Source organism: Camelus bactrianus, chromosome 15 (genome assembly GCF_048773025.1).
Source record: "Camelus bactrianus isolate YW-2024 breed Bactrian camel chromosome 15, ASM4877302v1, whole genome shotgun sequence".
Taxonomy (NCBI): Eukaryota; Metazoa; Chordata; class Mammalia; order Artiodactyla; family Camelidae; genus Camelus; species Camelus bactrianus.
The window spans coordinates 40,656,939-40,670,494 of record NC_133553.1 but is presented as its reverse complement, the minus strand read 5'-3'; the positions used below and the strand labels follow the sequence as shown (position 1 = coordinate 40,670,494).

General features: G+C 42.4%; 1 protein-coding gene and 1 pseudogene across 2 annotated transcripts in view; both read left to right on the top strand.

Moving 5' to 3' along the window:
* The first annotated feature begins 7,845 nt into the window (after positions 1 to 7,845).
* SOS1 (SOS Ras/Rac guanine nucleotide exchange factor 1) overlaps positions 7,846 to 13,556 on the top strand; it is a 134,132-nt gene continuing 128,421 nt past the window's right edge. For both annotated transcript variants that reach the window (XM_074378750.1, XM_074378748.1), the window contains exon 1: positions 7,846 to 7,977. In XM_074378750.1, the coding sequence (XP_074234851.1) occupies positions 7,891 to 7,977 (87 nt within the window). In that variant the 5' untranslated portion in view covers positions 7,846 to 7,890. The remainder of the gene's footprint in view (positions 7,978 to 13,556) is intronic.
* Positions 7,866 to 13,556, top strand: part of LOC141579852 (large ribosomal subunit protein uL23-like) — a 42,841-nt pseudogene continuing 37,150 nt past the window's right edge.

The following is a 13,556-nucleotide window of genomic DNA, read 5'->3' as shown; positions in this document are numbered from 1 at the left end:
TGGAGCTGGGGGAGGTTGTGAAGAAGTGAGGAATGACTGCTAATGGATGTGAAGTTTTTTTGGGGGGGGTTAATAAAAATATTCCAAAATTGATTGTGGTGATGGTTGCACAACTCTGTGAATATACTTTAAAACATTGATTTGAATGCTTTAAATGGTGAATTGTATAGTATGTGAGCTATATCCCAATGAAGCTGTTTTTAAAAATAACATATATTTGTTCAAGTTACTAATTAATTACAAAGGGTGAAAACAACTTTACTTTGGAGAAACTTGATCGACTCCACCTTAATCAAGTAATCAAAGTTAGCATCACTAATGATGGGACATACTGTCATTGTGCTCCCCCTGATGTGATATACTCAGGATACTACGCTTCAGTACTATTCCTATCCAAAACACAGAAACGTAAATCTTAAGGGAAAACTTCAGACAAACCTATATTGAGGGATAGTATCAGGCAAAATGACCTGTCATCTTAAGAAACATCATTACCATGAAAGATGAAGAAAGACTGAGGAACTATTCCAGATTAGAGGAAACTAAAGAGACATGAAAACTAAATGCAGTATATGATCTGCATTGGATCCTAGACCAGGAAAAGCTATCTCTATAAAGAACATTTTAGGGATAATTGGTGAAAACTGAATAAAGTCTGCAGATCCGATGATAATATTGTATCCATGTTAGCTTTCTGAATTTAATAATTTTACAATGGTTACAAATAAAAGTCCTTATTCTTGGGAAATGCACACTGAGTCCCTTAAATGTTTGGGGTAAAGGGAAATGATGTGTGCAAGTTGATCTCAAGTAATTCTGAAGAAATATTATACATACATTTATGTATGTATGTGTATATGCATGTATAAAGAGACAAGGATAGAGACAGAGAGACAGAGACTGAGAGGAAATGATACAGTAAATGTGGCAAAATGCTAAAAATTGGTGAATCTGCATGAAAAGTATATTGTGCTGTTTTTGAAACTTTTCTGTTAAAATATTATTTGTGTTTGCTTGTGTTTGCATTGAGAAACTCTGGAGGAATATAAAAGAAACTAATAAAAATGGTTACCTGCTTGGGAATTGGGGGGATGCACTATAGTTGGTGGGCAAGGTGAAATAGACACTTTATGAATCATGTGAATGTATCACTTATTCAAAATTTTAAATATCAATTTATTTTTTTAAACTAACCTTTGAGTATCTTTGCATGACATATCATGGTACCGTGGTTCCTCATATTCAGGTATTGAACTCCTTACACGGTGCCTGCTTGACTGATGAGGTTACTTCCTCTGGACACAAATTACACAAGGTGTTATAATAGATATTAAGTCATTTGCTTACGGCAACAAAGAGCAATAGAGGACTTCAGTTGGCTGACCTGAGTTAAACCCAAAATGTAGCTCTGATTCTCACTGCTCACTTGCCCGTCCAGCTCTTAGTGTCTGAGACTGAGAAACTGCAGAAATGTTAGCATTTTGCTGCCGAGGAGAGGAAGACGAGAGGGAAACTGGCAGTCAGTATAGATGCTCCGTATCGTTTGTCTTTAAACTGCTGCCTACTTGTGTTTACTTCTAGCCTCTTCCAACTCTGATCTGTAATAAAGAGCAGGCAGATTTTATTTCTTGAGTGCATTTCTGAGACCGTCACAGTCAGTTCAGAATTGTCTATGAATCCACTTTGTTCTCTGTATGTTGGCCCATTGTAGCCATCACCCGTCCTGTGTGTACTCTGTGTTTGTAACACATTTTAAGTACAACAAAGAGTGTATATGTTTAAATTTAAAAATTAGATGAACAGCTGTGTACCTACTACTCAGGTTAGAAATAGAACATTACCAGGATCTCAATAGAACCTTATATAAAACTTTCCCAGTTGCAAACACTGTTCTACACTATTTTTTCCTACAATTCATAATATATCTTAAAGATCTCCCCATGACCACCATTACGAATTCAGTATTCATGACCGCCATTACAAATTCAGTATTATTTTTAATATTTTGTTATAATTTTACCACTTATGTATATATCCATAAATATACTAGTTTTCTAATGTTGCATAACATGTTATCCTAAAACTTAATGGCTTAAAACAGCACACATTTATTATCTCTTAGTTTCTGAGTGTCAAGGATTTAGAAATGGTTTATCTGAGTGCTTCTGTCTCAGAATTTCTAAAAAGGTTGCAGTCAAAACATTAACCAGATTTCAGGCATCTGAAGCCTTTACTGGGGGTAAGGGGTCTATTTCCAGGAAGCCTCAGTTCTCCCATAGGGTTGCTTAAGTGTCCTCACAACATAACTGATTTCTCCCAGCATCATGTCTGAGAAAGAGAAAGAAACTAAAGTCACAATGTCTTTTAAGACTTCACCTCTGAAGCCACGTACATAATTTCTGCAAAATCTTATTTTTGCTGATTGGCTATTGTATAGGATTGTCTATTCAATATGGGAGTGGTATCAATACCAGGGCAGAAATACCAGGAGGTAAGGCTCATAGGGCCATCTTAGAGATTGGGTATCACAATAAATAACATACAGCTTTGTTCCCCTTGGTTTTTTGCACTTTATATAACAGATCATATAATGGTAGTTTCCTGCATCTTGCTCAGTGGTTTTTTGTTTGTTTGTTTGTTTGTTTTCTCTTTTTCTTTGGAGGTTTACAGGCATGTATTACCAGTTTTATATTTAAAGGTTTTTTTTGCAGTTCTGGAGGCTGGGAAGTCCAAGATCAAGACCCTGTAGATTCAGTGTCTGGTAAGAGCCCACTTCCTGGTTCATAGATAACTGTCTTCCTTCTTGCCCTCACATGGTGGAAGAGGAGAGGGATCTCTCTGTGGTCTCTTTTATATTGCCACTAACCTCATTCATGAGGGCTCCACCTGCATGACCCAGCCACTTTCCCAAAACCCCACCTCCAAACACCATCACATTGGAGACTGGGATTCAACATATGAATTTTGGAAGGAACATAGACACAAACTAGTTCATTCATTTTGCTACATAATTTATTTACCCATCCTACCATTTATGATATAACAAACAAAGCATTGAGGAACTTCCTCTGGGATATATATGCTATGAGAATATATCTATACCAGTTTATATGGGACTTGTCCATATTCACATTTTAAGAAAAGAAATAGTTATCTAAAGTGACTGTCTCATCTGTTTTCTCATAGCAGTGGAAAAGAATTTTAAAGCTTTATATCCTTGCCTAAGCTTAGTATTGTTCAACTTCTAATTTTTTGCCAATTCAATGGGCATAAAATAATATTTCATCATGGTTTTAACTTGCGTTTCCATGATTACTAGTGATCTGAACATCTAACCATCACTATTTCCTCTAAAGTAAAATACCTGTTCTGGATACTAATTCTTTTTTGGTTATGTGATTTGCAACTACTTTCTCCTACTTAATGATTTGTCCTTTCACTTTTTCATGGCACATTTTGATTTACAGATGTCCTTAATTTTAATACAGTCAAATTTATCAACCTTTTCCTTTATAGTTTGTGTTTTTTGTGCATTATTTAAGAAATCTTTTCTACTTTGAGCTCGTAAAGATATTCTTCATTTTCTTCTCACAATATTATAATTTTGTGTTTTACACTTAAGTCTTTTATTCACATGGGATTGTTTTGTATAGCATGTGAATTAGAGATGTAATTTCATTTTTTCTATATGTATTTATCAATTGTGCATATTTTATTTATTGAATAGTATACCCTTTTCTCATTCATCTGCAATGCTTGCTGTGTCATGAATCAAATTACTATACATTTGGCTTTCTACGGATCCATTGGTTTGTTTGTCCTTGTGCTGATACTACATTGTTTTAATTAATCTGACTATATAATAAGTCTTCATAACTAGTGGGTCAAATTCCCCTGCCTCGTTCTTTTACAGAAGAAAAAAATTTTTTTTTTTTTTTTTTTTTTTTTTTTTGCTATGCCATATACATTCTAGAACCAGTTTATCAAGTCATGACAAACTCTGTGGGAATTTGATTAATGGTGCATTGGATTGAGGTGTGATCAGTTTGAGGAGCCATTACAACTTGAATCAACTGGAAAGAGACTTTTGAAAAAAACTGGAATCTGCAGGGATCCTGGAAAAGAAGTGGCAGGAATAGTTCCATATATCTTGGAGAGCTTTTGATCATTTATTTGAATTGTACCTTTCTTGCTCCCCTACATGTTTGAGAGAGAAAAAGACAGAGAGTCAAAGTATTAACCAGAGGTGATAAAGGGTGGGTATCCAGTGGTTTTATCAGCCACTACTTTCTCTGGTGTATTTTCTGAGGACATATTACTTGGAGAAATGGAATTGAAAATAGAGATTGGGAAGAAAGACATGAGAAGAAGTAAGAGAGGATTATGTTGCTGCAAGAGACCTTAGCTTTGCTGATGGCTGCAACTGCTGTTTCTTATGCATGTTGGACTCTGAAGTTTAAGGGGAGGAATCCTGAATGGGGGTTGAAAAAGACTTCAGAGAAAAGGTGGCATTTGAGCTGGGGGCGACAGCGTGGCTAAGAGTTCCACAGTGAGCATCTATATGGGAGGTGGGGTGAAGCTGTGGCGGGTAGGACTGAAGGAAAACGGTTAAGGTCATTCCAGGCAGACAGAACAGCATAGATAGGAAACAGGAGATAGAAATGATGGGTTTATAGGAGGCAATAGTCGTTCATTTGAACGAGGGGTATAGCTGGAAAGACAAGTAGTAGCCCGATTGTGCAAAGCCATGAATACCAGGCTAAGGACTTTGGACTTTATTCTGGGATGGCAGTGGAGACTCTTGAACAGGAGAGTAACTAAATCTCAAGTTTGTTTCAGAAAGATTACTGTGGCTGCCGCCAGGCAGGGAACTCTGTGGCTGCATCCGTTTGCGGTGCAGGGCAAAGCGCGGACAACTGCATTCCCAGCTGCAGGGGGGCGCGACGCCGGCCCCTCGGCCCTGCTCTCCTCCTTCCCTGCTGACCGAGTTCCTACTCGACGCGCTCAGAAGTCGGCTAGCCCGACTGGACGCGCCCTCCTCGGGCCTCGTCTAGTCCGCCTGGACGCGCCCCCGTGCGTCACGTCCGCTCTGACTCTTGGCTCATTAGAGTCGACGGCGGGCGCGGACGGGACCTCTGCGCCTGCGCGGGGCGAAAGTCGGCGGTTGAAGCTGAGGGGCCCGGGGGGAATTTTGGCGTCTTCACTAGCAGGTTTCTGAGTCTGCCACGGTCGTCTTTTCTCGCAGCACGCCCATAGGTGTTTTGATTTGTCCCAAGAGATATAAGCAAACGCTGTAGAGGGGCTTGGTTGCTCCTTGACCTTAGCGGCGCTGAGTCCAACATTCTTATGTGTCTCAGCTGAGAAGTGTAGAGTCTCTTTGTAGTTTCAATCCAGCTGCTTGCTCGGAGTCGGCGGCCAAGAAGTAGACACTAGTGAAAACCTGCCCTGGCCGCTAAGCATGCCTAGCCAGACTGTAATCCATGTTTCTAGGGCTTGTTTACCTCTGCGGTCAAATCTGAGACTCGGAGTTGAGGAGGTCATCAAGTCCAACCTCTTAACCTTTCCTGTCGTCGTGAGTGAGCTAATGTACGGTTTTTACCTGCACACCCCTAAGAGATGTCTTAGGACAACTCTTGATTACATAGTCTTGCTGAAAGCTTCCTCCATTCAACTTTAATTCTTTAAACAATAGTTATAGAGAACCTACTATGTACCAAGTAGTGTAGTTCCTTGGGATACAATGATGAGCTAGAGTGCACACGTAAGATTGTTGATATCTTGGAGTTTACATTTCAGACGGTAGGGGCGGGTGGAAGGGGAGATCAACAGCCAAAAATAATTAAGAGGCCATGATTTGTGCTTGCAAGAAAATAAATCAGCCAAGGCTTATGGAAGAACAGTATAGGTGGGAACCACTTACGTGGTCACAGAAAGTTTCTCGGAGGTGGTGACGTTTATAACCAGCCAAATGAACAGTTAGCAACAGAGTGAGTTCCAGGCTGAGGAAAGAGCAAAGCCCTTGAGGCAGGAAAGAGGTTGATGTTTTCTAGGAATAGATAGAAGGCCAGTGTGGCTGGAACGTGGTGAGCCTCTTACCCAGAGGACTCAAGGATGATTTTTCAAAGTGTCCTTCTGAACACTTTGAAAGTGCGGATAATTTTAAAATGTAAATCGTGTGTACATTTTAGAAGGAAAGGACCTAAGACTTTGCTGAGATTCTCAAAGAGGTCTTGTAGATACTAAGAACCACTGCTTAAACATTTTTCAACTATGTGATCCTGGTTATTCTCTGGAATAGCAGGGTATAAATAATATCAGTTTACACCCAGGCTAGTTCTCTAAACTGTCTTCTCATCTGTGAAACAAAAACAATAGGATTGCTATGAGGATTAAATGAAAGTGCTTAATGGTAAAACTTCGAGGCGAGGCGCTAGCCACACAGTGCTACTGTTGAAAACAAACCCCTGCATCCCTGGGTAGAGGAACGACTTACAGATAATGCTCCTTTAGCATTCCGCAAATATACACTAAGAACCTATTCTGTGTAGAGCCCCTGGTGGAAAAGATCTGCCTTCCAGGAGTTTGTTATCTAGTTGAAAGACCCTTGTAGAGATAGAGAACACGATAAACTAAATGCTGTGAGAGGGGTTTGAGTTAAGTGCTCCGGGATCTGCAGGAGAGGCTTCAGCTTCCACTGGACCTAAGTGGCTTCTGAAGTTCATATCTGAAATAGGTTTAAAAGATGAACACACTGAATTTAAAAACACACACAATATCAATATTACACGTACACATTTTATTCTTGGTGATGTGGAAAGCCCGATTGGAAACACTGCAGTCACTTCTATTATCCGAGAAATATTGAGCCGTAGGTTTCGTGAGAAAGGCACCTATCTTTTGTCCAGTCTGTTTACTATACATTGCATACTCTGGGCAGTTATCTTCATGTGGGGAACAAAGTACACACATCACACCCCTTTCCGAAACGAAAGGCCGCGGGACTCCAAGAAAAGGGTGGGAGCTCTCCCGGCTTAACCACACAATGGGGGCCGCTTCACCGTAGCTAGCACTCCACCCAGCAGGCCCCACTCGGCCCGGGGTTCGACTTCTCGGGGCCTTGTCGCTCCTCCCCCTGCAGCCCTCGGGGGCGCAGCCACAGCCCGGCAGGGCGCCCTCCCTCACTCGCGCGTTGCTCCTCCTTGGCTGGGGAGCCGGAAAACCCGGAGCGAACCGGCCCTACCCGGCGGCGCATGCTCAGTAGAGAGCAGGTTCAGTTCGCTAGTAGGAAGCTCGAGAGCTACACCGGCGTCGGCGTCGGCCGCGGCCGCACCTCAGGGCAGCGAGATTCCCCAACAACGACCTCGGGCCTTTCCCCTCCCCCGCTAGACCCCCGAGCTCCGCTCCGCCCCGCCCCGGGTCGCTCGCGTTTCGGGGTCCCAGCTGCGCGGAGCGGGCGCCGCGACCGGAGCGTCCCTCCACACGCCCTCCCCCAGCCGCCGGCTCCGCCGCGGGGCCAGGCCAGGCCCGGGAGTGCAGCCCCGGCGGGCGGGCGGGCGGCGGCCGCGGCGGGGGCAGCTCCGGGCGGCGCCGGCGGGCCGCGGAGGGGTGGGGGGCCTGGCCCCGGGGCGGTGGTGCGGGATGCCGCCGCCGCCGCCTCCGGGCTGCGTTCGCTCTCCGCGGCTGGTGCCCGTGTCGGGTGGGTGGCCGGGCGCGGGCCTCGCCCCCCAAGCCCCACTCCGGGGCTAGCCCGGCTGCGCGGCGCCCCGAGGGGGCCGGGCCGTCCGTTGGGGCCGCGGCCCTGTTCCGTGCCGCGAGCTCGCCCTCTCGCGGCTCCCCGGCCCGGCCGCCGCCGCCGCCCCTCTCCCCTCCCAGAGGCGCCCCGGGGGCACCATGCAGGCGCAGCAGCTGCCGTACGAGTTTTTCAGCGAGGAGAACGCGCCTAAGTGGCGGGGACTGCTGGTGCCTGCGCTGAAAAAGGTGAGACGCGCGCGGGACCCCTCTTCCAGGCTGCATCTCCTGCTAGGATGCCGGGCGGGGGCCGGGGAAGCCTGGGGAGGCGGGGCGCGCGGGGCCGTCTTTCTTCCCGGTCTCGCCGCTTCCCTGAAAGGACGGCGCACACGTAGAGGTTCCCCAACACTCGCTAGCTCTCGGTGTTGACATTCACCCGGTGGGTGGGAAGGCCGCAGGGAGCCAAGGAGAGTTTGTCCGAAGAATCCAGTCGCTGGGAGGTTAATGCCGTGCCCCTGATTCAGAGATGAGGGTTGGAGGAGCCTCAGTTTTCAGTGGAGGTCAAAGCAGGCCACTTTTCCGCCTTCCCGGTCTTATCCCAGAGCTGCTGTCAGCCTCCGGTTTTAGATGTGTAGTCTGTTCTTTTTAGTGGGCTCGAGAATGCTCTGGCTATAATACTTGCTCTAAGTAATTGCAGAGCTCGCCTGCCAGCAGGAACATGGCCTGCTTTGCTCGCCCTCTGTAATCACTCATTCCTCTGAATTCCCCGACTCCTCCGACTAACAGGGGAGTGTGCACATGCCACTATTTCTCTCTTTCTGTCTTCCTTCCTTTCTTTCTCGTTCTCTCGTTCTGTCTCTCTCTCTGAGTCTGAGAATCTTGGTACTGTCTTTCGGTTTGTTGATTAGAAATTTTAACTTTTATGTGTTTCTTCGAGTTTCCCACACTTATCGAAAGTTATATACCCCATGATCTGTACTTTTCTTTTAAATGTTTTAGTATAATTAGAAAATGTTGCTTAATTTTCAAAGCTTCTAACGCAGCATTGTGACTTAATAAATACATTAAAACATCAGAAACCGATGTTTGAATGAATATAAAAACTACCAATGTATTTTTTGTTATCCTTTCCCCTTATAAATACAGGGATAGCTTTACTCTTAATAGTGTTTCTAAATCCCATTTTATTGTTGCTCAAAGAATGTTTCATGTTATTTGTTTAAAAAATATTTTCCTCCTCACTGAGAATTGAGATTATAGTGTACCTTTTGTTCTAAACATTTACACTATTAAAAACTGTGTTTTAAAAGGTGCCTGATACTGCTCAAGTGCCAGCAACTTTTGCTTTCCCTTTTGCCCTTTCTCCCTCTCCCCCTCTCGGTATCTTACAATGGAAACTATATTTCATTTGTTAGCAGAATTTGCTGGTTTATTTCAGATGTTAGTTAGTGACTTTTTTGCTCAGGTGTCTGACTAGTCACAGACATCTCTGTGCTATTGTTTTCTAAGAAAACCAAAGAGATGCCATATGCCTTACAGTACTTAATTTATTAGAAATCCTGTCAGGCTCTCACTCTGTTTACTTTTGGCTTTACTGCAAGCTTGGCAGCCTGTAAGAGAAGGGGAGCACAAGGTCTCAGTGATGGGAGAAGCAGGTATCTTGACCAAGGTAGCGGTGGGGTAGGGAGGAGAAAGAAAAATTACTGAAAATATATTAAAGAACTCATAAAGCACTGTCAATTTGGGGCTATTTTGCTTAGAGGCAAGCAACTCCTATCCCAGGGGAATCACTATGATACCCCATCAGTTGAGGGTCCTATGAAGTAGTGAAAAGAGCATTATAGGAGTTCTCAGTCCGGGTCTAACTCTGCCACATTTGTGGCCCTTGCTGAAATTTGTCCACAGAAGCATTTTGTTTGGCTGGCATAGTGTTGTTTTATTTTTAATGTAATTAGTTGCCAATATTTTAAAATGGGAACTATTACATAAAATCTTAATTTTTGAGCTTTCCTTGGAGAATAGGAAGATCTCTCTGCATTGGGCCAGCATTCAAGCAAGGCAGTAAACTGCTGGAGCTGAGTAAATGGCTGTCTTCTTTAGACAAGACATGTATCTCTGATTTAACACACTCCCCCTTCGATCCTCTTTGCTTATTTGCATAAACCAGCTTTGACTTCAAGCAGAGATACTTTTGCATGATAGTAGAAGTGATGGGAGGAGGTGGAAGTGTACACAATCTAGCTGATATGTAAGATTCTTCCAATTCTTATTTAAAATATCCACTAACCATGATTCTAAGCCACAAAAGACAAGGTTGAAATTATATTCCGTATCTGGATGTGCTCTTGGTAGCTCAAAATCTGCTTATAGACTTTCATGTGGGTATCTCCATATCTTCCTTCATATGCTTCCTTTAGACCTATTGTACTATTTGCAGATACATCCAGCTTGTGTTATCTTACCTGAGGCTCCTTGGACATGCTGTTTTCTTCACCTGGACTGCCTTTTGCTTGGCCTAACACTGTTCATCCTCTGGACTCACTAGACCTCAGATCTTTTCTCAGATCCTCCGGCCTGAGTTATATAGTCTTTCTTTTAGTCTAAATATTCTTTTAGGACCCTAGCCTAGCATTTAACAGTTAATTTTAAATTCCTGTTTATTTATCTTCTCCCCACCCAACTCAATTGGGTGGTCCTTGAGAGCAGGGATGATATTTTACTCTCATTTTGTCCTCCATGCATACAGTGCCTGATACCTGGTTGACACTAAAGTTTGAATGAATGGGTGAGGGAAAACCCAAACAAAACTATTAGCTCTCTCCTTTCTACCTACCATGAGAAAAAATCCTCTTGGTTAACAGCTTTATTATTTTATTTGACTGGTTCAGAAATTTGGCGTCTTCTCTGACTTACTACTGCCCACACCCAGGCAGATCCTGTAGACTCATTCTCCTTTGACTTGTTCTGTTTTTTGTTTTTTTTTTTTTAACTTTTTTTAATATTGAAATAATGTGTCAATTTAATTTCTGGTATACAGCACAATGTTTTAGTCATACATGAATATGCATATATTCGTTTTCATATTTTTTCACCCTAAGTTACTGTAAGATATCGAATATAGTTCCCTGTGCTATACAGTATAAATTTGTTTACCTCTTTTATATATACCAGTCAGTGTCTGTAAATCTCGAACTCCCAGTTTATCCCTTCCCCCCACTCCCCACTCCATAACCATAAGTTTGTTTTCTATGACATGTTCTTTTAATCTGTTCCCTCCTACTCTAGCTACTCTTGAGTCCTCTTTCTCAGACTGCTGCTTTAGCCTCTTAACTGAGTTCATTGCCCCTTACTTCTCCTTTATTTATTTTTTAAATTTCAGAAGTTATAGGACACTTCTGAACATGTCACACTCTTGTTCAGAACGTTTGGTGTCTTTTGAAGGCATAGAATGAAGTGTGTATTAAGCTTTTAGCATAGAATTGTTGGTGATCGATGACTTGGCTTCACCCTGCTTTTCTGAATGGATTGATACTGTAATCTTTATGCTTTAGTCAGACTGGACTACTACTTTTCCTGAATATGCCCAGAAGGTCTCACTGCATCTCTCAGTCTAATTCCTACCTTATGTATTGCATAAGTATATTATACCTACTATAGACCAATTATTGCCCTCAGCACTAAGGATTAAAAAGTAATTGACATCACCCAGAAATGACTAAGTTCAAACATGATGGGAAGTGGCAAAGGGTGAGTTTGGAGAGGAAACTGGCTTATAGAGAATTTTTTGTGTGTTAAGCTAAGGAGTTTGAATTTTACCTTGAGGTTATAGATGTCATTGAAGAATTTAAATAGAAGAGTAACATCAGATTTGAATTTTAGAAAATCCATTTTGGCCATAGAATAGAAAATGAATTGAAGAAGAATGAGACCCAAGGTAAGGGAGAAAAGTTAGAAGGCTAGTTTAACAGTCTAGACAAAGGAGGAGGATATAGCTCAAGTGGTAGAGCTCATGCTTAGCATGCATGAGGTCCTGGGTTCAATCCCCAGTACCTCCTCTAAAAATAAAAAAAAGAAGTAAACCTAATTAACCCCCCCCCCAAAAAAACCCCCAAACAAACAGTCTAGTCAAAAGATGAGATGACCTTGAGGTAAAGGTGCATTTGAATTAGGATGGAAATGTGGGGATGGGTTTTATTTGAGAGGTGTTTAAGAGGCAAAATTGACAGGATATAGCAACTCACTGAGTGAGTGGGGGAAGTGGTAAGAGCAGGAGGAATCTTTTCTGGTTTGAGTGCTTTTAGTCAAGATAGTGTAGGAGGAGAACCCTTTGGGGTGGCAAGAGTGGCATAATAAGATGAGTTTTGGATTTGATTTGAAATTCTTTTTGGGTTATCCACATGGACTTGTGAAACTGGCAGTTGGTTGTTGGTATCTGGTGAAACAGATTTGGGACTTCTAGGTGTGTAAGTAGAGCCATGAGAATAGATGAAGCCTGTATCCATACAAAGACTTGTACATGAATGTTCATGGCAGTTCTGTTCAGCAAAAAACTGGAAACAACCCAAATATCCATCAACAGGTGAATGAATAAACTAATTATGATAGAGTCATATATTGGAATACTACTCAGCAGTAAAAAGGAATCAGCTGTTGGTATACATGACAATATTGCTGAATCTCAAAATAAGTTGAATGAAAGAAGCCAGACCAAAAAACCCTCACAGTGTACACTATATAACTCTGTTTACATAACATGCTGACTAACCTACAGTGACAGAATGCAAGTTAGTAGTTGTTTTGTGGGGAGGCTTTTATGTTCATTTGTTTGTACCAGTAGTTTCAGGAGTGTGTGCGTAAGTTAAAATTTAACAGATTATATGGCTCACGTATGTGCAATTTATTGTATGTCAATTGTACCTCAAAGAAGATGTTAAAAAAAAAAAGTAGATGAGGCCACTCATTGGAAATGGTTAGACGTAAGGGTGAAATTGGGCTGGCATCAGAACTGGGGGAAGAGAATGGACAATAGGGTGTAGAGGGAGAGCAGAGGGAAAGGAGTGAGTACAGGTTAAGAAGGAAAGAGTCAGAAAGAATGAGATCCTAGTGTCTAAGAAGCTGAGGATGGAAGGAGTTTCAAGAAAAGAGTTATGAACTGTGTCAGGCTATAGAAAAGTCAGATAAGGTCCCTGAAAAGTGTTAAAATTTGATACCTAAGGGGTCACTTCTGGCTGAGCAGTTTCAATGTCAGAGTAGAAGATGGGAGAGCATGGAAGAAGAATAGCAAGGACAAGTGACTTTTTTCAGATTTTTTTTTTCCCCTAGAAGCTTGGAAATGAAGGGAAGAGAGATACTTCTGTAGCAAGGAGGGGATTCACGTTGGGGAAGACACTTGTATTTTATTTGAAGGTGATGGAAACTTGTTTATGTTGGGAGCCTTTGGGGAGGGAGCTGATAAAAGAATACTGGTAAAGATACTGAACAAGGAGATGAGATCAGGAACACAGCAGTGGGATTTAGCTTGAACTATTTGCCACGTACCATTTTAAGTGCCTCACATGTGTTCTCTAATTGTTACAGGAAACTATTATGTCTATGTTATAAGAGAGAAAACTGAAGTTAGGAAAGGGTAATTTGTATAGAGTCTGCATTTTTAAACAGTACTGATGATGCTATACTACCTCTGGCAGGAGTGATGACATCCTTTCTTCTAAGATGGAAGGGAATGAGGTTAAGATGGCTTCGTAAGTTGGGGAGCAGGGGAGTTCATGCTAGGTAACTTACATTTTCATGATGAAATGAAAGGCATGATCCTTTACATAGAGTGAGGA